Here is a 25,574-nt window from a genome sequence, read left to right as displayed (position 1 = left end):
AAAAGAAGTCAAAAAAGGGAACATTACACATGTGATGCTGGATCTGCAGCCTTAGGGACTGAACCTGATGTCACATTATCAGTGTGAACATGTTTCAGATGCAGGCTATGCTAAACATTACATAAGATACCATACCATGTTTGACAAGTTGGCTGATGGCAGTGTTATTTTACTGTGATCAACAGTGACAGCTTGTGAAACAACAAACCTTTGCCTGACCATGTATTATTCATGCCCTCCTGTTGTTGATAGTTAGCACAACTACATATATCTGTCAACAGTCAGACTTCATATGTATTGAAAAGCCATTACTCCTATTACCCAAATTCCATCACACCATCCATAGAAAACACAAACTTAAACCATAGCAAAGGGTCACAGCTTTCACCCCTCCCTGTTCCAAAACAGCACTTATCAGAAAAGAGCGGCACAGCACACATTCTTGTCACACACACACAGCGCCTCAGCAGAGTTTTATCATCTGGTCACACAAGCATCTTTCCTCCCAGCTGACACTGTGAGAGGCTGTCATTGTGTGCTGACTGGGTATCTGCAGCGGGGTCATCGCCTTTCGACAGCTGAGGCTATTTCAAAGTGTCCCGCACTGATCCAGAGTCTGTGGAAGGAGCCAACCAGCTGGGTAAACAGCATGAAGGGACACAGAGCAGAGGGGCCTGCATGGGTGTTCAGCTACAGTATCATCTTTCAGATCTATGGGTGTGCAGCCTCGAGTTAGAGATACCGTGTCTGGGTGTACCCACCAAGGCTTTTAAAACATAGCGTCCTTATCACATTCATAAGAACCTAACCTACACTACGAGGAGAACAACATGAAGATGGCACAGTTGTATGAGTGCAGTACGGGCACAGCTAAACAGTTGTTTGATTGGTTAATCAATCCGTCTGCTCCTAACAGTTATTCTAATGTTCTCAATTATATTTCTCAATTATTAAATAAAGCGCGGGGCTCCAATTAACTAACTGATTAACTGGCTAACCATTTCAGCTCAGCAATTAGCAGTTCTTTATTTAATCATTTAGGTCATTTATTATTTAAAAATGCCATTTCTTGTTGATTTCAGTGCGAGGAATACACAACTGGTTTACAATGCAATGCAGTGCAATTTAGAGACACATCAGGAGATACTTCATCTTTTTTTTTTTTTTTTTTTAAGTTTTTGACAATGAAAAAGTAATTCTTTTTTAAAGTGTCATGATAGTCCAATTCCCAAGAGGAGAATCCATCATGTAAATATTACATCATCATCAGTCCTTTACTGCCCGGTGCATCCGATTATCATACAACAACCAAATTGATAAAGCATGAGTTAGAGAGGTTAATCTGTCATTTGAAGAGGTTCACAGGCCACTATTTCAGGCAGTATGTGCAGCTGCTGCCCATCCCAAAGCAAGATGAGTAGGGTAGGTTGCACAGAGACTGTGTCTGAGTAATGGTATATTCTGATTTCAAAGGCTCGGTTCAATTAAGAAGGACCCTGAGGAGAGCTTTGACTCAATTAGGATGGGTCTCCACATTAACCACTTTGGATCTTTCAACGCTGTCTTCTTTCTGTGTCACCCTGAGAAAGCACTGTGTGAGCAGTGGCACCTCATCACGTGTCAAGTTCGGAAAAATGGCACAGAGTTTGAATATCTACAAGTATTTAAGTGCCGACCTCGTGCAGAGCAGTGTGGGATTAGATTGTCTTCAGACAGTGTGTAAGAGACACTAAGGCGTTTCGTCAGAATTGGCACTCTGTTCTGCTTTTTAGGGATAGTGTGTCATGGATAGCTCAGACCCAGGCATGTGCAGTTTTTCTGTGGCAATCCAAACACAGGGATAAAAGCCAAGTCATCACTTCCTATTCGAGTGCTACATTCTATAGTTTGTGTTCTATGGCGGGGGAGCAAAAAAGGAGGCCTGGAAGACTGAGGGACAGTGTCAAAATAGAAAAAGAAAATGACAAGTACAAGCACAAGAGATATTTTTGCTTCAATTTCGGATTTTGACAGCGTGCCATTCGATTCAGCTTCTCCTCACCGTGACCTTGTCTGAATGTGGACAGCCAGGAGTTAGAGAAGACGAGCATTACCAGACACTTTTAGCAACTGTCCAGGCCCGTTACTGATCTGCAGAGGTGGTAGTGTCAACACAAATCTTAGCATGTACAAAATTGCAACGGCAGCGTGAGCAGAGAGCAATGACTGTTTTCAAATCATCAGCCTTCATATGGGAAACCTGTTTTCAGCTTTAGCCACAGGGAAACTGAAATGTTCTGATTATTAGTAATTTGCATCCACCCAGTCAAATTCTTTCACGTATGACTTTATATTCAGCTGCACTTGTGAGAATCCCCTAGTGCGTGAGAACAGTTTATCACGCTGGCCTTTTATGCAGCCCCGGCCCTCAAATTACCCTGTGGACAGCAAATGAAATCAAGATTTCAACTGCCCCAGCTCCCACAGCTAAATTAAAATGCCACAGCTGCATTTTATTTGCTTTATTGTAATAAGGGACATTATCAATGAAAAGCAGACACCACAATGGAGGCGAGCAGTGTGCAATACAGTGAAGCTTCCAAGCTCATCCTTTTTTTAAAAACCCTTGAAAAGGTACAGCTGCTGCCAGCTAGAATGTGACTTGCTGTGCTCTTCAACTGAGTGTGTGTGTGACAGCAATAGTGGACATTAAAGGTTTTAAACAAACTGATTATACAACATTTAGATTATTTCTAAGGTTTAATTGCACCTTGTTCTAAGAATTAATAAGTATTATTTTTTGCATATTTCCAATAATGAAAAAGGTCTGCTCTTCTTTTTTCTTGTACAAAAATAATAATGTTTGTATCCTCATATGCACATGCAGCATCTGCAGCTGGAGACAAGCAGACTGGCAAAAGGAGATATAAAATGTTCCTCCTGCAGCTTGCAGTCCAACTACAAAGACTGCAGGCACAGATGTTGGAATGCAAAGGCCTCAATCCTGAGTCACAAACAACCCGAAAGTGTCCAATATGAGAGCCATAAGATTATCTTACTGCTGTTTGGTTAGGACAGCAATTGGCCGAGTGATGTTTGATCAGGGATGGGGTTGCATTATTCTAGAGAGTACAGTGATGACCTTTGCTCCAAATCAAATGCTCCCTGTCTATTATATCCATTACGACAACCGACCGGCAAATTCCACTAGCCCTGGCAGTTTGCCCCATGTGCCAATGGTGGCTTGTTTCTGTGACAGGTCACCCATTGTGTCAGATGGTGCGATGACTCACTGTCAGCACCATGCATGCCCTCACCTGAATCCTACTACTTTTAGGTCCAACGTGAGCCAATTCGTGGCTGTGTAAATCCGCACTGGAGATGACGGTGCTAGACGCCCCAAAGTGGAGAGAAGACTGCAACAATGGAGGCATAACCACAACCACTACCGAGGTGCTTTCACAACACAATCAGACAGAATTTTAACCTGGCCGTTTAAGGCTAACTGTTTTGTTTTTTCACTGTAACTGCAGCGTTAATAAGCGCATCTTACTAATGTAATATCGACCCTATTATTAGGATGCATAACAAATTATACAAAGGACCCCCCACCCTATCCTCAAGATGGATAGCTTACCTTAGTAACCACATTTTCCTTAAGTCCTGTGTGCAGCTCGAATGTCAACTCATTGTTGTTACAAGACATTCTGGTCGTGATGTTGTTTGTGGAACTTCCATTGACATAAATTGGATCCGGTCGCTCACTAATGTTTTTTGGCCTGCCTAACAGCGAGGAATGAGCTCTACTATGGTTAGTCAGATTTGCCAAAGGCTGGATACAAGTGCTGTTTGGCTGGGCGAGGAGGAAATTATCAGAGAACTGACTGAATCCAATAAATAACGCCGGAATCCATGTCAGCACAATCAGCTGTTTCTGGTACTTCCCAAATCCACCTAGAAATGGCAGAACAGAGCTGTCGATGCGTGTCAGCAAATCCGGCGACGTGGTTTCGGGTGACACGAAGCCGTTCTCAGGTTGATGGTCCCCCGTTTCGAGCTGCACCACGGCCATCGCGGTTTCCCCTACAGATGCCTCCGTTGTGTAGCGAAGCCGGGGTTGCAGTGCTACCCCCTGTCGACTCCACAATGCGTCAATACCTCCAGTTCCGGCGGTGAAAGCCGTGCGCAGTCAATCACTGGAATGGAAATAAGACGCACCTCCTTATTATCAGGAAGCACTTCCCTCCGTCTGACACCAAAACCCGTGCGGGAGTGACTGCAGACACGCGTCCTGAAACAAAAGGCGGATTGCGATGAATTGGGAAACGACGACATAAACTATCCCACGCTTTTTTCTGTCGGCTGATTCTGTTTGTGTAGGTGAGCTGTAGCACCAGAGCGAAAGAATTGCTTCCTGGGAAAGCCACAGGTAACGCACCTGCCCATGTAGGATGTGGCTAATCACTTTAACCTAACGTGGCCACTTGTAACCAGTGGTAACTACCACTTTCTCTTGCAGTCAGACAATGAACCGTAATGTAATCACATAGGTTAAAATAGGCCCTGCATAAAGAAAAAAAAAGGAATTAGTACAAAGTTTGTCTGAGTGATGCTATATATTTTTGATAAACGGCCACATTGCTGTCTCGGTGTTCTTTGTAGCCTATTTATCTATTTCTATAATTTAAGGATTGGGTATAATAAAGTAGTCTAAGCGTAAACCATAGATAAAAACCACATATTCTCAGATTTAAAACATCAACAACAGGTAAGATTATGTTCTGTAATGGGAAGGGGGAGGGACTGTAGTGTTGTCCCCGCCTATATTTCCAGCAAACAAAACAACTGTGCGTGCCAGCAATTTGAGCAAACAGTATTACGCGCAATAAGAAGTAGTGCTTCAGGTCTACACAAATATGACCAATTAGTGGGCTGATTTTTAACTGATGACTCGGGACAATTAAGTGAGTGGGAGCAGGTTTTAATTTGCTTTCAAACTGAAAGTAAACGGAGTTCGTTTTCTCCTAGTTAACTGTAGCCTGACTCCAAGAGAGACGGGGAAATCAATAATTTACCTTGTCTAAGACTGAACTGTAGCACATAACAACGTTTATTTAGAAGCTTGGGACGATGACCACAAACTGCTGTCTTATTGTAATTAAAAACTCACGTAGGTTTTCTTCTAAACACTGGCAGCCCCTGATTCCCTGTGTGGTATGTTTATAACTAAGATATAAATTAGTATGTTCAAGTGTACTTAAACCAATGCTCATATGGTACGGATAAAATATTTTTATTTTTTTTCTTCTTAAAGTAGTGAAAATAATCATCGATTTTTTTTTCACCACCAGATTTGAGGTTATTAAATTGTATAAATGATTTGGCCACCTCCAGCAGCTCAGGTTTGTGTTCCAGATTTTTTTTAGCGCCTTATATCAACCTAACATCACCCCAGAACCCCAGATGGATGATTACTTTGCTTTTAAAATGTTTAATCAAAACATGGACTACAGCTTAGAAACGGTTTTGCAGTAATCACTAGTAAGCATCACCACATTAAATAGCAACCATTTTACTCAGTGAAATTTTGAGCAAATCCCTTTTTTTAAACCTTGAAGACATGTTCATAACTCACTATGATAATTATTATCAGGGCCCACAGTCACAAAATTAAAGACTACATTTACTTGGTCACTTAGTCCCCCCCCAAATATACAAATTCAACATCACAGACATGTTGAATAAATAACTTTTTTTTTCTCGGTTAATTGTCGGGGAGGTTCGATTCATATCTTCATAACCTATATTTATCTGACCATGTGATGGTAGACTCCTTATCTACACCACATGTGCATTTGGCAATGCCTCACCCTCCTGGCCGTTATGTGCTAGTGCATGTGTATTTTTATTTATTTATTTTTGTCTCTCTTTTTTTAAATCTTTTTTAAAACTTTTTAACAGTATTTTTTCTTCGTTTCTCAAATAAGGCATTTACTACTTACTTAGTTTGTTTTTATTATTATTTCAGGTGTGTACAGTTCCTCCTAAACGATTAATAATAAAGCAATTATAATAAATATATTTAGGTAAACTTTGATGTCATGCAAACATCTTTTATATATGACCCATATTGTACATTATACAGTTTACCGTGGGTTGGAAGCGTGACCATTTTTTGGAGGGCAATGGAAGGACGATTAAGGGTGCAAATGGGCTGCGGTGTCTTGTAGTCTTTTGTTGCACACTGATGTCCCCTGGCGGCAGACTGGAACAACAGCACTGCTGTTTTCTCATTGTAGTGTATGCAGACCATTTTTAAACCACGCAACATCCAAAGCAAAAATATTTTTATTATTATTATTATTATTTACAGAAAAGTCAGTGCTGGTGAAATATGAACATGTTCATAATGTTTGTGGTGTCACCTGACTGTTACATACAGTCTAAAATTCTCCCAAAATACAGGAAAACATATTTCTCATGGTTAAAGGCCTGTTATTAATTATCATTGTATTGTGCAACATCTAATGAGTGAATTAGAAATCTACTTTATCTTGACCTTTCCTCTTTTGTCTTTTTATGTACTCTACTATGTCTACCAGGTAACAAAAAAATAAATCATTAATCACAGGGTTTATTTTCTGTATCCTATCCAAATGTTCCATTCACACAATGCTTTTGATTGTAATCCAGCATGCTTGTGAGTCAACAGAAACCAGTCAACCCTTGTACCATCACTTCATTGCGGCGGTGCTGTTTGTTATCATTCAAGCTCGCTTATTACTCCCTAGCAACTCATACAGGTGTGTCCAGGATCCGCCCCTTATGATGATATGAGTCAGCTCATGTCTGCATGAACAGGTGTGATGCTGTTCTGGCTGTCGGTGTCTGTATCACAAACCAGCTAGTGACACATGAGCTGCAAAATGTTATCACTGCAGTTTCACAGCACTCAGTATTCCAGAACTAAGTAATCTCACGTAGGCCACATTTAATGTGCTCAAATACTGCAATCCAATAATGTCCTGATCAAAACCATAGGATAACCTTTCACAGAGACAAAAAGAGCCATCATGATAGTGTTTTAGTGCAGTTTGGATTCAAAGTCTAACACAGAGTAAATGTTTGATTTATTCTTTAGGGGTCATCGTCAAAGTAAGTAAAGTAATAAAATCATAGACAATGAGAATGATTGTGGACACTATCACTGCAAAATGATAAACACACATCATGACATTAAAGCATCTTGGTTTTAAAATTCTTTCAAATATTATTGAAGAAATGAAATGACAAAAAAAGGAGGCTCATTATGAAATAGCCTATTTTGGGAACTGACGACTGAGGCATGGTCATTATGCTGTTTCTGGCTAAGGTCATGTCCTCTGTTATAGTGTCAGGAATTTGGGGGAGTTTAATGACCTGCTAAAGGATTGGCCTTTTCAAGGCTAATTATGTTTATTTATTTATTTTTATTCCAAACAAAGCCTTAAAGAAAGTGAGCAGAGTTTCTGTTTTTCTATTGCTGGATTAACAAGCGTGACAATCCCAGATCCCTGACTCATGCACTACAGCATTTTGTTTTTTGTTTTTCTTGTAAGTTATCTTGAGGAAATGTCTCTTTTACAGTATTGTTCTGCACACTGAAAAGTCTGAAGAACCATCTGTGTGGACAAGAGGTTAATGGGTGACACAGTGTCACTTGCCTGCAGTTAAATATACCAGCTGTCAGGGTTCATTTTTCCTGTTTACTCAGCGCATGATGTCAGTATCAGTGTCTGGAAATGATATCAAATGTGTGAGGTTACAGTATTAGCTGGTATCAGGGTAAGTGTGACTAATTAGACATAATGTTGGAACGTATTTGGATGGTTGAGTGAACTTATTCTTATTCAGCTTTTGCATTTGATTTAGTGACCTTCACATCTGTGTACTAGCAAAGTCCATGATGGATTTGAGACCTGGAAACAAACATTAGGTTATATATTTACTATAAGGTGAACTAAAGAGAAAGTCAACAGCCTGCTTACTTTCACCAGCGTCTCTTCCATGTATATCTGAATGAATCATGCAGACGGAAAGAATAAAGGGTGGCTTCTCCACTGCACGATGACAGATGAGTATTACCAAATCTGACTTAATGAACCATGTCTGCAGCAGTTGCAACACCTTGACTTATCTGATGCAACAAAAAGATTCCAGAGGAATTATCCTGCAGGGTAAAATGTCAGAATATCTAATGACAGAGTACAGAAAGTCCACCATCCCAGTTTTCACTTTATTGCTTTTAAAACAAAAGCTGTTACTAGACTGGTTTTAGACAAACTCTACAAGTTCAGTCTTGCAGTGTCTTTTGTTTGGGTATCATGTATCACACACACACACACACACACACACAACCCACCTGAGCTTCGATATAGGGTGTGTCTTTCCAGAGTGGGACTCTGGACTTTCGAGAAACATTTATTATCACATATTCATTTTGTGTTGCTTTGCGTTTATAAATGAAACCATATCTCGGTGAAACATTTGCACTACTGCTGAAAATATTTTGCATAGGCAAGCTATGCCAAGTTTGTCAAGCGCAATCAAAAAGTTTGACGTGGGAAACTAAGCGACTGAAAATGGTATGAAAATTCCAGTTTAGGGCGTTGGCTCCTTAAAGTCACCGGCGTCCATGCCTCCCTCCCCCAACTATCTCCTCCTCCCTGTTATCGCATGTCTGAGGGGAAGGTCGGGGAGTAAGTATGTGTCCGTTGGCTATAGGTTAAAACACCAGAGGGCACACTCAATCAGCAAAGTGAACTATTGTCACTTTCTGCTGAAAAAGATAATTGCACACACTTTACAGGATATTTTGTCCTCGTCAGATCTATCTATATTTACTTTTATCACCTATCAGCAAAATAAGATACAATCACATTCCAAGAAGTGATTGCACCTACAAATCTGCACCAACATCTTTTTTAAAACACAGACACTGTAGGTGTCTACCCCTCCCTACTATGCCTCTTTGTCTTTCTCACACCCTTTCACTCTTCAGAGCTCAGGCACAAGTGTCTTCTTCAGCACTTCTGGAAAACTAAGAACTCACATGAATTTCATTCTGACCTCAAGAATGTTGAACTCAAGATGATAAATGCTTCATGTAACCACAACCTCCATGCACTCCTCTGAGGATTCAGTGAGCTGATTGCATTGCGTCTTAATTACTGTCAGTACTTGCCAGGCTTTCATTTAAATTTATTTTTGGTCTGTATAAAGGGAGGCAAGGAGCAAACAGGAGGACACAAGGAGCTATTAATTGTGGGAAGAAAAATAGTTACAGTTAACCCTCAAGATCAATAAAGTAACAGGGAGGCTTCACAAGCACACACAAAAACATTTCAAGAATTAAATTCATGGAAAATGTGAATTGTATGGAGCGACTCCACACAGGATAAACGGAATAGCAAAATATATAATGTAAGCCTATGTGATTATTGGAGTCAGGTTAGTCCCCCCGCCTCCCCAGCTCTACTGCGTAAAGTTGGACCTCTACTGTACTTTATAATTCTATCAAGTGGTATTACAACATAAAATACGCACTTTCTGCAGAGTGAAAGGACATGCCCAGCACTTATCTTCCTGTGTTCGCTTGTGTTTCGTAAACACACCAAGGTGTGGTTTCTTTAGTCCAAAAGCAGCCAGCTTCCGTCTATTCTCAACACACCATTATCTGCGCAACAGGAGACGGGGCGGGGAGAGGCGCAAGGTCTGTCCGCTGTCCGAAAAGCAGAGAAAAAAGACAACGAAAAAGTTATTATTTTAAAATTTTAAATATAGAGAGCTACCCAAAACAAACTCATAAACAATGAGTCTGTACGGATCCCAGTCAAAACTGCCCATGAGCGGCATGAGCAGAAGTACTTCACGACCGGAGTTGTCGAATTACAGAAACGACGTGTTCGGTGGAAACGGCTTCCAAGGGGAATACCAAGCAGGGGACGGCGGAGTCACCTACACCTTCTCCAGGCACTCCGTGCACGGCGGAGGTGTCGGAGGGCAGAACATGCAAGTTAGCATGGGTGGAGGCGGCGGTGCTATCAGGTAAGTGCCCTGAAATCACCTGTTGCTTTTGAGAGTGGTGGGAAAATTGCCGGTGTATTTGTAATTGTAAAGTGTGAAATGCATACGCATATACGACGGAGAAAAGTAGCCGGGGTCTTGGGTGACGCATTAAAAAAAAGAAAAGAATGGAATTACCTGGGAGAAAGCGAAACTAGTTTATATAGTGTGCAAGGTTTTGTCAGCTGATTACTGGCAAGTTGGGAGCATTTATTTATTTTGATGAAGTAGTTCTTAAATTATATAATTGAACATGTAATCAAGCAGATAACTGTGGGGGGGGGGTCACTGGAAGCCCACCTTTGATTAGAACAAGCACACATAAAATGGAAACTGCACAGTTGACGTTGGCCTGCATTAGTGGTTAAAACTAGTCTTTCGTCAGTCACACAGCCTCGATCTCCTTACCTGGGTCGTCATTTTCTCATTTCCCCCAGGAATACGTACCCAAGTAATCCTGACGTGTTGCGCCATTTTCCGAGTCACATTGAAACATCCTCCCACTACTGTAATTCATGGTGATGTCAGCACCAAAAACTGTCGAGCTATTTCTCTTCCAATAATGTGGTGGAATAAAAAGAAAAATACTTTGCGGTGGATGTGGTGGAGTTGAAAGATTACAGCGTCTGTTTTTCCCTTTTGCACTAATCGCTCTTTTTTCTCCATAACTACTGTGGACGGGAATAAAATGCAGACTAGTCATTTTTAAGTCCTTTTTATTTCAAGAAAGTTAGATCTGCGTCTGTTCACTTCAGTTTCCGTGAAAAGCAATTCACAGCATCTGTCTTTGAAACTTTGTGTACTCAAAGCATTAAAAATCCCCAGAACCTAGCATTCATTTTCTTCATTTTTACCTCTTCTGCTTATGTTGTTACGCGAGTCGTTTACAATCATGTTAAACAAATTTTCTCTGTGTACATAAAGAAATAAATACTGCTTCATTGTTTTCTGAATAATAATCCTTTCCCCCCATGTGCAGTGCAAATGCTATTCAGCAAAAAGCCGCATTCTTGCAACAACAGTGTCATGAACAGCTGGAAAGAGCCAACATGATTCTCCGGACTGTAAGTATTTTTGGCATATTACGCGGAACCCAACAGATTTGACTTGTGTTTTTTAACCTTTGTTTTGGGGAAAATATCATATAGAATACTAAAAAAAAAGTCTTCTTAATTTAGGTGTGACAGTAGTTTAACACAATTTTGCAGCATGTAAGATGTCAGTGTGTGTTTTATGTGATTTTATAGGGGGGTTCCATGAAGGATGCTGAGAGGTTTTTACTTCTTGCTGAAGAATCCATCGAGCAGCTGAGGAACTGTAGCCAAACCATGAATCAATTGCGTATACCAAATGGTATTTTCAGAAGGTAAAACAGGATGCAGTATGTTTGTCTTTGCAAAGTGCAGGTGTACACTCGTGTGAGTGAGTCTGTGTACTGTGTTGGTTTGCATTTGCATGCATTAATTCATTACTGTGTAGCAGTATGAGTAATCCTGAATACACTTTTGTATATGTATGTGGGTTTAGAGATTACATGCACTTATAATCAGCTTGTGTATTAGTGTTTATTTTAAAAGATTCAAAGTATTTCTTTCTTTCTTTTGTAAAACTCTGCAGCATCGAACAGTTCCAGCACATGCATGGCACTATTGCTCAGCAGCTTGTGGGCAGTGTGACTATAAGACGAAATAGAGGCAGTGGAAGCTTTGAGGGGGGGAAGTTGTTTAATGATGCTATGGGCTGGATTTCCCAACAAAAGGTGAGCCCCGCATGTTCAGAGACAATAAACACAACAAATATATGCTGCATGGTTAAACTCAGCCATGGGATAGACTCGTGATCTCTGCAGAGTAACCCTGCCTTCCTTTCAGGGATCTTTGTGCCACTTTAAAAAATGCAAAAACTTTAGAAATCAGTTGTCACAATTACAGTTTTTGCACACCAATTCCTTCTTACTAGCATCAGAATCCACGTCTGACGCTTTTAGGGTCATCGTGCGAGTTGAGCTGTTTGTTCTGGCTGAATAATTGTAACTCTTTGTGTATGCATGCCTACGTGGGTGCACTAGTGTGCATCATTTTTTATGCAAAAGGAGGAAGGCAAGGTTGTGCTCTTTTTCTATCAGGCTTTCTGACCACTCGTAACTGAAACCATCTGGACAAAACCTGCCAAAACCTGATCCGTGAGTGAAAGAAGCCGAGAGGGGTGTAGGAGGATTGAAACAAAGCAGGGACGAGAGTGCCAATGATAGACAGGGAGAGAGACAAAGAGAGAGGTAGAAATAAATAGAGCAGGAAAAGAGAGGGTGAAAAAGCTGTGGCTGCAAAAAGTAAGGGAGTGTGATATATGACACCCTTCACTGAGTCAGTTGCTATTGGACAGGGCAGTTTAGCCTATCTCTTAACATGCTCGTGGGAAAATGGCCTCCCCAGACCTCTCACCTCACTAGAAACACACCCTATTATTCATTCAGCTTGTCCAGCCTCACCCTTCTGTGTGTCATAATTCATTTACCTGCTGTCAAAACATATTTTCTCTATCAGTCTATGCATTGCTTTTCTTAAATGGCTAGAAAGCTAGAGACAGATCACCTAATGTGGCCTTGTGCTGCTAGTTAGGCTTTCAGCTAATGTGCTGACATTCCAGTACATGCCTTTGTTGACCTTTTCCTGTTAGACTTTAAACCATGCTGGTTAATGTCAGACCCTTTGTCTGTAGCGTCAGTTAAGTTTTCATAAAAGAAAAAGGGAGTGGCAAAAGAACGAAAGCCTTAAGAGAGAGGCGAGAGAGAGAGAGTGAGAGAGAGAGAGAGAGAGAGAGAAAAAACATTCAAGTAAAGAACAGAGACTGACTTGAGTTGGTTTGCTGGCAGAGCTCCTATCAAAGCTAAGTGCTTTCAACAGGGGGGGAATAGTTGGAATAGTTGCTTAACAATGCACTTAATGATTTTATACTGACACCTAGAGGACCTACAGGGTAGGGTAGGTAAATAAGTCAAGACATGAATTTTACCGTATTATTTCATTCATTTTAATACTTAATAAACCTTCATAGGGCCAAGCATTTGGGTATTCCACATAACACTCTATTTTCCAGTTCAGTGTGTAGTTTAGCATGTTAGATAAACTGTTATTCTTCATCTTATAGCGCATGGTTGAGACCGCTCCATGGGGAGATGACTCCGCTGCCATAGAAAAGCAAATCCTAAGTCACAACAGCTTCCACAGCTCCATTCAAAGGAGCTCAGAAGTGGAACGTGCCAGAGATGAACTGGTAAGTTTTTGTCCTCTGCCTGACCCACGCTATGAAGTTTCTCATAAAGCTTGTGTTTTAGCTCAAAGGTTATTCTTTAAAACATAAAAATGCCATGCCATTCTTTGCATTAGGGGTGCATTAATGGTGCAGAAGAAGAAACTCAGGGGAGGGAGCCAATCTGACAGTTAACTGAATAACAGAAAAATAGATGACTAAATGAATACCATAATGCATCCGTCTTGAGTTACTTAATGTTTTGTTATTAAGTGTTGCATTTGTAGCGTAATGTGATATTATTGTATTGTAAGTTACCCCTTGCTTTCTATGCCCACTGTGCATTAAGTATTTTTGTGGGCATTTTCAAAACGGAGCTAAATTAAACATCTCTTTCTTTAGAGTGCAAATGGTGAAAAGTACCACCTCTCCCTACTGGACCAAGAATGGGAAAGCATGATGGTAAAAAAAAACCAATAATAACAATACTAATAAAACCTAAATAAATAAATAACCTCTTAGAAACATGTTTTAGTTTGTTGGAGTCTTTAGTTTTCACATCATTATCATTATTACAATTTGAAATTTGCTTTGTTTCAGAAAATGTCCCACAGCCGTCTGAATCAGCTGCGTGAGCTTCAGAACATCATCGAGGAGATCTCCCAGGCCATCATTTGGGTGAACGAGAGAGAGGAGGAAGAACTAATCTTTGACTGGGGAGACAAGAACATTGACTATTACATCCCTAAGAAGCAAGAGAGCTACTCTGTGAGAATCGCCTTTTCTTTTTTCCTTATGTCTTGTGTGTTTTGGTTCTCTGGGCATTATGGAGTCCTTACTTTCTGTTTTGTTTCGGTTTGTGACAGAGGCTGATGAGAGACCTGGAGGTGAAGGAGAAAGATTTAAACAAGCTGAAGGTGAAATCAGACAGCCTTCTGGCCAACAGCCATCCTGCCTCTGATAAGATTGATGTAAGGTGTTCTGGTTTCTTTTTCATTTTAATTTCAAACAGTGCATTATTCTGCAGTTTTGTGCTGAGATGTCCATTTGTGCTCACAGGCCTACATGGACACCTTACAGACCCAGTGGAGCTGGCTTCTGCAGATCACTAAATGCATCCATGTTCATTTGAAAGAGAATTCTGCCTACAGCCAAGTAAATGCTCATATCTACCTCTGGTTTGATTAAAAAAAAAGTATATAGCCTTGTATGTTTTTATGTAACCAATAACAAACCTTTATTCCTCAGTTTTTCAAGGAGGCCAATGAGACCTATATGAAGCTACAGAAGCAGCACGAGACAATTCGAAGCAAATTCACTTGTGACAAGAACACACCCCTGGACAAACTCACCGAACTCCTGAAAAACCTGGAGGTATATTTTTGTAGTGCTTGGTTACAATACCACGGGAAAAACCTAAATGTTATTCCTGTACATGCTAAACTCAAACTTTTCCTCTTAAGTGACATGGAAATCATTAAGGCCAGTTTTTTAAAGACTACATGAAAGTATCTAACTTTTATAGCTCAGTTAAGAACTTCAATTTGCTCTCACACAGACAGAGAAAGCACGCATCATGGAGAATAAGAGGCAGGTCCAAAGTCTGGTCAGCAAGTCCAAGTCTATTGTCAGGCTGAAGCCTCGCAACCCCGAGGAAAAGAGCAGCGGCCCGATCATGGTCCAGGCCTTATGTGACTTTAAACAAGACCAGGTAAGATGCATTTTTACACCCACGCACATATGAATAGAATAGAAGAGTTAAATCTTGCAGGTATAATTCAGTATGATCTGCGTGTTTCAGAAAGGTATTATGAAAGGAAATGAGGGCATCCTGAAGGACAACTCACAGCGCAGCAAGTGGCTTGTGACGGGGCCAGGAGGTCTCGACATGATGATTCCCTCGGTGTGCCTGCTCATCCCCCCGCCAAACCCTCTCAGCATCGGAATCGCCACCAAGTAAGAAACATTCAGTCACGTATTGATTTAGCCTGCTGAAGCTCATCTTATTCTTCTGTTCTATAGAATGTGATGCTTTGCTTCATATACAGTACTGGATGCATTGTGGGGCATTTTTTTCTGCAGTTTTGCTTTATGCAGTTCTTCCTTGTGGTGACTTTGTCATAATTCTTTCTACATTTGCAGTTTCTTTTAAAAAGTGACTGTTTGCTTGTGCCGTTCCCCAGAAATGAGCAGTATTATGAAGCCATCATGAGCATCTGGAATCAACTCTTCATCAACATCAAGAGTCTCATTTCCTGGCAGTATTGCCTGAAAGACATCGATTACATCAACTCTCTCACCATCACCATGGTAAGATCACAAAAAACATTAAAATGAAATGTTGCATTCATAATAAGCAAAGTTTCTGTTTGCTCCTGTTTCCATTGTTTCATCGTGCCTGGTGCTGTGTCTAACCCTTCTCAATTGTCCTGCAGCTGTCAAAGATGCGTCCTGAGGAGTACCGCAACGTCATCAAAGGACTGGAGACTCATTACCAGGAGTTCATGCGTACCAGTCAAGGTTCTGAAATGTTTGGGGAAGAAGAAAAGAAATTAATCCAGGGCAACTTTGACAAGGCCCAGGCCCACTATGATACACTGGTCATCCAGCTGCCTGCGTACAGTGAGTTTAAATTCTCTTTGCCCTATTCCTACGAGTGTAACGGTTTGTTACTTTGGATTGTTATGACCTTTTTCTTCTCGTTACAATTGCCTGCTTTACCATGCTAGCAAAGCTGGCTTTGAGCAGCAGATTTAACTATGAATAAAAATTACTTTTATTCATTTATATTAATCTTAATCAGTATTTTGTAATCAGTTTATATTCTGGAGTTTAGCAGTTGTATTAGTCATTATGAGCCATTGTTAAAAGTGTAAAACAAAAATCCAAAACCAAAGACCAGGGTGTATGCTTCACCCATGAATGTTGTATAAGGGCAAACCAGCACAATTCTTTGAAGTTGATTTTTTAAGAAAATAGTGCTTTTATGTCAATAAATTCATCTTTGTCATTCAATAAAGGGGAGAAAGAGACAGAATCCCAAAAAGTGGAAAAGGTCAAGGTGACCAAAATCTCTACCCCAAAACCCAATAACCAGACTGCACCACCGAGCTCCTCCTTAAGTCTCACACTGCTCACTAGTCTGCATGAGCTTCGACGCAGGCTGGAGTTGGCTGAATCCGGTCTTACCAGTCATCTCCACATTCCTCTGGGGGATAACAGTGTGTATGAGTGCTCAGTGCATATTCAGAAGCTCCAGGTAATTTATTCTTATAAAGTATAAATAAAATATACAAAATATAGATAATACTCACATTGTATTACATAAGATAATTTGCAGTCTATTAGCAATGATAGCATCATGAAACCCTCATTTTGAAAGGGAAAAAAAAAGAAATTTCAAGATTTGATTTAACTGAATATCAGATAATATTAATTTCTAGACTATGAACCAAGACCTGGACTCAATTTACGATGAGTACTTGCGCCTCCGAGAGATGATTACAAAGCAGCTGGAAGGGATTCCTGCGGACTCGGAGCAAGCCAAGTTCCTTCGCGCTGAATTAGATGTAATCAGTCAAAAACTTGCAGGCCTGCAGGACCTCCAGTCAACCTACCTTCAGAGGTACGTTATATCCATTCTGTCATGATTGAGTAAATGCTGTTTTAAAAAAAAAAAAAAAAAAAAAAGTGATAAAGTGTAGGAACAGAAGTTGTAGTTGTTCTCACAAGTTCAATATCCTTAACATTATTTTTTAATGTCTTGACTACATTTTTGCAACAGACTATCAGCACTTAAGGCCTTGCTTCAGAGCCTTATCCAGGTCGAGGATATCATTAAAGTTCACGAGGCCCGACTGACCGAGAAGGAGACCAGCTCTCTGGATCCTCGGGAGCTGGAAAACCAGCGCCTCACACTAAAGGTTTGATGCACATTTTATATTTTCACAAGTGTTGTCTCTTGCTTTGCTGAAATGTAATCCTTCTCTGAGCTCCCATCTGTATCTTAGAATTGTATCATCTAGGCGGGCAAGAACAAAAAATACATGAGTAAATAAATAATATCAGCCTATATTCCAGTATCAGTATGTCTGCGGTAGAGTAATATAGGCTACTAATATGGCTTGAATGATGTAAAAATAGTGTATTATTAATAAGCTTTTCAGCTTTCTTTGAAAGCAAGTTGCTCTGAAGGTTATAATTCAGAGCCAGTATTAAATGGCTCATCAGGCTATAAAATGTGTTATAACAATGTTATAATTCTGGTCATTTTTCTGCATGACGAGTTGCTGCCATTTCTTTATGACACATTTTAAATGGCACACTTAAAATTTTTATAGGAGTGTTTTGACATTGCAGCTGCTTTTTTGCATGTAGGGATCGAAATCTACAATCATTTTGCTTGGCTCCTTTTTACTAGCAGTGATCAAATAATAACCAGTTCATTTTGGTGATAAAAACCTGAGATTTTACTTTGACTCAACACTATTAAGAGTTTAGTCTTTTGATACCTTTTTTGTGTGTATGAAATAACCAGATGCCAATGTCTGCTTTTGTCTCAAGTTAAGTTTTTTGTTTTTTGTTTTTTGTTTTTTTTTAATATATCAAAATCATGACATACATTGTCCAAGTGTGCAGCACCAGTTTTAAAAATGTAATGTGGTTTAGATAAATGGTTCTAAGTATTCTTTTTTTGCGTCTGTTATTCTGTATTGTAGCAAATGAAGAGTGATTTGGAACAGAAAAGAGACCTGCTGACATCTATGGAGTCTGAGCTTTCTACAGCAGTGCACTTGAATGGTCAAATTTCTGACTCCTTCCACAAATGCGACATAGATTTATCCAAATACTCAGTCTTGGTGCGTCAGTTGACTGACCGCTGGCGCCGCATCCAATCACAGATAGATAGCAGGTATGGTAGAATTATTCGTCCATGTTCATATTGGTCCAATACTTATTTTTCTGTGTTGCCCATTCATCATTGCTGGTAACAACACTAAAAATATTCTTTCATTCCTTCCACTTCCTTTTCCTTCAGAGTGTGGGACCTGGAGAAGCAGGGGAATCAGTTAAAGCATTATCAGCAGGGCAGCACTTCCCTGGAACAGTGGATAGACAATGCCAGGAAGCGCCAGGACACCCTTCAGACCATTAAGATCAGTGACATCCAGACCCTAATGGACCACCTTAATCAGCAGAAGGTATGTCTTTCTCTGTTTACATCATGTTTATTGTTTTGTATTGTTTTGAACTGGCCTGGTCTGATTTTGACTTGGAAATATCTACTATTTACTGCTATGTGTTTCATGGATTTTGTATTATTCAGCAACAACTCTGTTTGTTTTGTTTTGTTTTAATGTATAGGCACTTCACAGTGAAATCAAAGGAAAGAAAGAGAAAGTAGAGGATGTACAGAAAAATGCAGACACATGTGCAGCCTCTATAAAGGTCGGTAGTTGAATTTAAAATGCAGTTATACATCTAAAAGTGTGCTAGACTAGACAGCAAAATGAAAGTTTATGTTGCGTTGTATGTTTTCAGGACTATGAGCTGCAGCTGGCTTCTTACAGTTCAGGCCTGGAAACTCTTCTTAATGTTCCCATCAAGAGAACTATGCTGCAGTCCCCTGCTTCTGCTGTCAGACAAGAGGTATGCACGTTGGCCTTCAAACACTTTGCTCTAATCACCTTTTCATATGCATATTTATTAATATTCTAACTTTATGTTTATTGTGAGCATTGCCATTGTTAGTATTGTACATTTGGAAAACAAGTTAGCCGTTGTATATTTTTGGAGTTATTGGTTAATTGCCATTTGTTTGTTGAATTGAACAGTGGATACTTTCTTTATAGGTTTATATAATATAATTAAAGTTACTCCCTTATTTCTTTGTGTCCTTTAAACATGTAATCATTACCAAATTACTCATCATCTGTTCATTTTGTCTCATCAGGCAGGTGACCTACAGACTCATTATATAGAGCTACTTACCCGCTCTAGTGACTACTACAAGTTCTTAGGGGAGTTGCTGAAGAACATGGAAGAGCTGAAGGTGGTTACTGAATTTGCATATTGTTGTTTAAAAACTAGTATTTCTGTTAATTAATGATATTTTAATAATAAATTCTAATATTAGAAAAGAATGAATGATAAATTTAAAAAGAGGTTTATGTGAGAGTATGACAGGATGTAACTGATGTGCTTTCTGTTTTCGCCCTTTCTTTCCTCAGATAAGGAACACCAAGATTGAGATGCTTGAGGAGGAACTGAGGCGTCTGAAGGAGGACCTCAATGATCGTAACCAGAAAAACAAGTCTCTGGAGGATGCTATGGCCCAGTATAAGATGGAGCTTAGTCAGTTACAAGATCAAGTCATTTGTACTGAGGAAGTGAAGAGAACCTCAGTAATACAGGTTAATGCTGCCAAGGAGAGCCTGGACAGCACACAGAGCAAGCTTCATGAGCTTAATGATGAGCTGACGCGTATTAAATACCAACTTGATGAAGAAAAACGGAAAAGGAGGCTGGCAGAGGAGCGCTACAACAGCCAACAAGAGGAGTATGAAGGGGCTGTTCGCCGCAGACAGAAAGAACTGGAAGAACTCAGCTGGACTAAGATTGACTTAGAAAAGGCAGTGAAAGACAAGGAACGTGAAGTTGAGAGGATGAAGATGCAGCTGGAGGAGGAGGCAGCACGTCGACGAAATGCTGAATCTGAAATGTCAAAGGTAAGAACACAGTGCACCCAGGAGATTAATCAACTTAAGCAGACATACGAGACAGAGATCCACGTTACCAAGACCACAATCCTGAAAGCCTCACAGCAGAAAGAAGAAGACGCAACAGAGCTGAGGCTGCAACTTGAAAGACTCGCTGCTGAGAAGAGAGATGTAGAGGAGGAGCTGAGGAGACTGAGGCAGGCGATTGCTATTACAGAGGAGCAGAAAAGCAGGGCAGAACAGGAGGTCAACCAGCAGAGGGCCTCAGTGGCACAAGAGACTAGGGTGCGCAGTGAGCTGGAGGTGCAGCTGATAACACTCAAGCAGCAGAGAGAAGAGAATGAGCTCAAGTTGAAGGAATCCACCAGAAACAATCAGGAAAAGTCCCGGGAAATCAGCGTCCTAACATTTAACCTGGAGGAAGAAGGGAAGAAGCGGAGAGCTCTGGAGTTGGAAATAAATCACCTGAAACAAGCTGAGGCAGAGCTGAAGACAAAGAACACTTCATATCAGGAGACAATTAACAAACTGAAAGTGTCTGAGCAGGAGATCCGTATCACTCGAGTGGAGCTGGAAAAGCAGGCCAGTGAGAAAACTAAGGCTGAGCAGAATTATGCCAGGCTGCAGAGCCGTGTCAGGGAACTTCAAAGCTCTCTGGATGGGAAAGAAGCTGAGCTGGCAAAGCAGAAGCAGGCAACTCAGGAGGAGTTCACTCGTAGAAAGCGAATGGAGGCTGAGTTGGAGAGGATGACACATACTTGCAGAGAGCATACCACCACAATTAGCTCGCTAAAATCAATTCAGATAGAGGCTTCCACCTCTGGGAGAAAGTATGAGCAGGATCTCAAGGCTCTTCAGGAGGCTCTGGATAAGAGTCTGAGGGATCACAAAGCTACAAAGGAGGAACTGGCAAGTGTAACAGCTGAGCTGAAGATACAGAAACAGAAGCTCCAGCAGGAATTGACCCGTATTCAAGAACTAAACCTGCGTAATGAAAGCCTTTATAAGACTATTGAGGAGAAGAGCCGCCAACTTAATGAGTATACCACAGAGATTGAGAAGCTAAAGACTCTGACACAGAACCTCACAAAGGAGAGACTGAAATTGGAGGAGGAGCTGAGAACCGTTAGACAAGAGAAAAATGAGATGAAGCTCAGCAAAGATGCTATTGATGGAGAAAGTGCTACTCAGATTTCAGCCTTGCATGTCCAACTCCAGAGTAGCATCAAGAGGACGTCAGAGCTCCAGGGTCTCATCAATGACCTAACCAACGAGAGAGAAAAGCTTAAATCGGAAATAAACAAATTCCAAAAGCAGTCAATTGAGGTATTTTTGATTGTACTGACGGATCATTACCAATCATCACATCTAATGATAATAAGCGCTCCTTGCATGACTTGGTATACATGCAATAAAAGTGAGCCTGATATCAGAGTAGCCGTCTATAATTTGTGATTTGCCTCTTTTAGCTTAGCATTTTTGCATGTTTTTACTTACTTACAAAATAGCTATGCATTTCATTTACCCATTCACTTATGGCACTTATGAACTTCATTCTTACCATTAAACAGTTTAACACTAACATGCTGGTATGCACAAATATGTACGTTAGTTCAGACAGGTCTAACAAATGAAGGACATGTAATTTAATCTAAATTGTTTGTATTCTATATGTGGGAAAATGTCTTGCATACATGACAATATACTTTCTTATCTCTTCACAGACTTCGCTTGTGGTGCAAGAATCCCAAAGCAAATACAGTGAGCTGCTGCTGGAGAAGGATAGTTTTCTGTCCAGGATTAAACTGTTGGAGCAGGACAAGACTCGTCAGCTGCGGTTAGAAGAGGAGCTCAATCGCATCAAAGTCACACTAGAGTCCGAGCGTCGAAACAAACAACAGCTGCAGGAAGAGAAAAATTCAATTTTCAAGGAGCTAAGCACTATAAAGAGCCAGTATGAGCTGAAAAGTTCTCAGATTAGGCAGTGCGAGTCAGACAGAGATAGAGCCGATCGAGAGAGGCTTTCCCTCAAGAGCGAGATCGAGAGGCTCATGAGGGAGCTAACGAGTATTGAAGAAAGGTACAAGAGCCGTCTGTTGAGCTCAGAGAAAGAGGCAAAAGAGCTGGCTCTCAAGAAGGAGTCCCTGGAAAGAGAAATACGCAGACTGCAGCAGAGACCCAACACTCTGAATATGCAGACCCAGACAGATGATAAGGTCCAAACCATTGATCCTTCAAAGCTTCTGTTTGACAGCGTGCGCCGCAAAGTTACAGCCCATCAGCTTTGCGACTGTGGTATCATTAGTAAAGCTACTCTAGATGAACTCCTAAAGGGAAGACGGACAGTGAGCGAGGTAGCTGCAGACATCCAGGTTAACCTTAAGGGCAGTGGCATCATTGCTGGTATGACATCTACTTCTCAAAGGAAAATCCCGTTCACTGAAGCCAAAAACAAGAATATGCTCAGCCCAGAGAGTGCCCTTAAGCTTCTGGAAGCTCAGGCAGCAACAGGCTACATAGTGGATCCTGCATTTAATGAGAAGATGCCTGTGGATACCGCCTGTTCAAGAGGGATTGTAGACACGGAAGACAGAGATACCTTGTTGAAAGCTGAAGCTGCTAGCACAGGTTTCAAAGATCCATACTCTGGCAAAGTGTTATCTGTGGGTCAGGCTTGCAAACAAGGCCACATAGACAAAGAGACAACCATCCGCTTGCTCCAGGCTCAAGAGTCTGTTGGGGGTATACTGGATCCTGTTTTGGGTGTCTTCCTACCAAAAGATCTGGCCTTGGACCGCAATCTTATTGACGAGGACCTCTACAGGGCTCTGACTAAAAAACCAACCTGCTATCTGGATCCAACAACTGGACAGAAGACAACTTACAATGACCTTCGGATGAAGTGTACAGTGGAACCTGTTTCTGGCTTGCTTCTGATCTCTGGTCCAGAAAAACCCTTGACAGTGAAAGGTCTCCGTGGTGAAGTCTCTGTCTCGGAACTCATCGAATCTGAACTTCTGGATGAAACTGACTTGCAGAAGCTCAGTCAGGGCAAACTCACTAGCAGAGATATTGAAGACAAGCTAAAGACCTATCTCCATGGCTCTACCTGTATTGCCGGGATCTATGATGAAGCCAATGACAGAATACTACCTTTTTATCAGGCAATGAAGGAGGGTCTGCTTATGAGAGGCACCACGTTGGAGCTTCTTGAGGCCCAGGCTGCTTCTGGCTTCATAGTTGATCCAGTCAACAATGTTTTCTTGACAGTGGAAGACGCCAGCAAGAGGGGTCTGATAGGGAAGGAGTTTAAGAACAAGCTGTTGTCTGCAGAGAAGGCAGTAATAGGATACAGAGACCCAAACACAGGAAAAACTATATCCCTCTTCCAAGCTATTGAGAAAGATCTTATTGAGAAGGGTCATGGAATCCGACTGCTCGAGGCTCAGATTGCCAGTGGTGGGATTATTGACCCCAAAGAGAGCCATCGTATTGATGTTGCTGTTGCCTATAAGAGAGGATACTTTGATGAGGAGATGAATGAAATCTTATCTTATGAAGGGGATGACACAAAAGGATTCTTTGATCCTAATACCAAGGAAAATCTGACATATCTTCAGCTGAAGGAAAGGTGCATCAAAGATGAAAAAACAGGTCTATTACTGCTGCCACTAAGAGACAAGAGAAAGCCCCAGAAGACGCAGGAAAGCCGCACAAATGTCCTACGCAAGAGGCGGGTTGTAATCGTTGATCCAGACACTGGGCTTGAAATGTCAGTGAGAGAGGCCTACCACCGTGAGCTGATTGACTACGATACTTTCCTGGACTTGTCAGAGCAGGAGTGTGAGTGGGAGGAAATAACTATAACAGGGTCAGATGGCTCTGCACGCTTGGTTATAGTAGATAGAAAAACTGGAATCCAACATGATATTCAAGACTGCCTAGAGCGTGGTGTCATTAACCAGAGCACTTTGGATAAGTATCGTGCTGGAACAATGACCTTGACCCAATTTGCTGACGAAATTGCCAGCAGAAGCAGCAGCCTTGAAATGACCATTGCAGCCAGCAATGTTGATGACATGATCACCTGCAGCAGCCCCACCCACACAACACCATCTTCTCCTACTGTCCGTAAACGCTTCAACAGTATATCTATTACAGTCTCTCCCCCTGAGATGTTTGATGACCACAGCCCTGTGGGGGCTATATTTGACACAGAGACCTTGGAGAAAATAACTGTTAGTGAAGCGCTTAGAAGAGGCATAGTTGACACTCTTACAGCACAGAGGTTGCTGGAGGCCCAGGCATGCACAGGTGGTATCATCAACCCTGCTACTGGTGAGAGACTGTCACTGCAAGATGCTGTCCATCAGAGCATCATTGATGAAAGCATGGCCAGTAAACTGAAACCTGCCCAGAAAGCTTATGTTGGCTTTGAGGATGTGAAGACTAAAAGAAGGATGTCTGCGGCAGAAGCAGTCAAGGAGACATGGCTGCCTTATGAGGCTGGCCAGAGATTTTTGGAGTTTCAGTACCTGACAGGGGGCCTGATTGAACCTGGCACTGGACGTCGCGTCAGTATTGAAGAGGCTATCCGCAGAAAATGGCTAGATGGTCAGGGGGCCCGGAAGCTTCAAGACACTCGGAACCACCAGAAGAACCTGACCTGTCCCAAGACTAAACTGAAAATATCCTACAAAGAAGCCATGGACAGCTGCATGGTGGAGGAAAGCAATGGCATGAAGATGCTGCAAGCCTCATCTGTGTCTACCAAGGGAATCAGCAGCCCTTACAATGTCTCTAACCCAGGATCTCGCTCTGGCTCAAGGGCTGGGTCTCGTACCGGCTCGAGGAGTGGATCACGTAGAGGCAGTGTGGATTACACCTCTACTATGACCTTTACATCCAGCAGCAGTACCATTTATAGTTCTAACACACACTTTTAATTCACTCCACAGAATGATAATAATTAATCACATAAGAGTAGCATGTCTTTTGCAGTTTGCTTGTTTGCTTTTTTTTTTTTTTATAACCATTTTTTAAAAAAAACAAAACAAAAAAGAAGTATTGTACTTAAAAGATTGGGGAGGTGTTTTGTTTTTGTTTGGTTTTTTATTTTTTTTAGACCTTTTTTGTTTGCAGGTTGTAATGATAAGTTTCAATATTAGATGCTGAGTGCTATTTACACCTTTATCACAATAGATTTTTAGTAGATATAACCTTATTTCAGTTCATTTTACTACATGATGACTTTTTATAACAATATATAATAAATGCCTGTTGATTTCATCTTTAACGTGACCTCTGAATAAATTTCGCTTTTGTTGTGTTGTGTGAACATGACAGGTTAATTCATGCATTATTGAAAGAACATTTGTTGTTGTTGTTAATTGGAAATCCTGAGGCTTAGCAATATATGTTTTACATTGCAATACAACATATTTTACATTGTAACTGTAGAAAATTGTTGCTACTAAAATGCTGTTGCCCGCTATCAAAATAAAGTTGTTACAGAATTTTACA

General features: G+C 41.0%; 2 protein-coding genes across 3 annotated transcripts in view; one reads left to right on the top strand and one right to left on the bottom strand.

Annotated features, from left to right (window-relative positions):
- Positions 1-4,713, bottom strand: part of LOC146553570 (solute carrier family 22 member 23-like) — a 38,004-nt gene extending 33,291 nt beyond the window's left edge. The window contains exon 1 of the mRNA XM_085253306.1: positions 3,617-4,713. Within this exon, the coding sequence (XP_085109432.1) occupies positions 3,617-4,051 (435 nt within the window). The 5' untranslated portion in view covers positions 4,052-4,713. The remainder of the gene's footprint in view (positions 1-3,616) is intronic.
- Positions 4,714-9,681: 4,968 nt separating this feature from the next.
- Positions 9,682-25,572, top strand: dspa (desmoplakin a). 2 transcript variants are annotated; one of them, XM_085255290.1, is made up of 24 exons: positions 9,682-10,065; positions 11,063-11,147; positions 11,331-11,449; positions 11,701-11,842; positions 13,231-13,356; positions 13,735-13,794; positions 13,933-14,100; positions 14,199-14,303; positions 14,392-14,487; positions 14,581-14,706; positions 14,891-15,043; positions 15,134-15,288; positions 15,516-15,642; positions 15,768-15,954; positions 16,353-16,591; positions 16,776-16,957; positions 17,117-17,255; positions 18,051-18,244; positions 18,371-18,533; positions 18,697-18,780; positions 18,874-18,981; positions 19,286-19,384; positions 19,563-21,377; positions 21,776-25,572. In XM_085255290.1, the coding sequence occupies exons 1-24, from the start codon at positions 9,830-9,832 to the stop codon at positions 24,995-24,997; spliced, it is 8,130 nt and encodes a 2,709-aa protein (XP_085111416.1). In that variant the 5' UTR covers positions 9,682-9,829; the 3' UTR covers positions 24,998-25,572. The 2 variants fall into 2 exon arrangements, with proteins under 2 accessions (XP_085111416.1, XP_085111417.1); XM_085255291.1 differs by having other exon boundaries at positions 9,684-10,065; positions 19,563-20,060.
- The last annotated feature ends 2 nt before the right edge of the window (positions 25,573-25,574 follow it).

Source organism: Mchenga conophoros, linkage group LG18 (genome assembly GCF_057382185.1).
Source record: "Mchenga conophoros isolate Kocher_MC1m ecotype Shallow Benthic linkage group LG18, M_conophoros_male_GT1.1, whole genome shotgun sequence".
NCBI classification, from domain to species: Eukaryota; Metazoa; Chordata; class Actinopteri; order Cichliformes; family Cichlidae; genus Mchenga; species Mchenga conophoros.
The sequence above is the reverse complement of the archived record's forward strand: the minus strand, read 5'-3'. Positions and strand labels throughout refer to the sequence as shown.

Bases quoted from the DNA above. Each gene is read 5' to 3' on its own strand.
- dspa (XM_085255290.1), top strand. From the start codon at position 9,830: ATGAGTCTGTACGGATCCCAGTCAAAACTGCCCATGAGCGGCATGAGC. The intron at 16,592-16,775 runs GTAATTTATTCT...ATTAATTTCTAG, and splicing joins TGCATATTCAGAAGCTCCAG to ACTATGAACCAAGACCTGGA. The intron at 17,256-18,050 runs GTTTGATGCACA...TCTGTATTGTAG, and splicing joins ACCAGCGCCTCACACTAAAG to CAAATGAAGAGTGATTTGGA.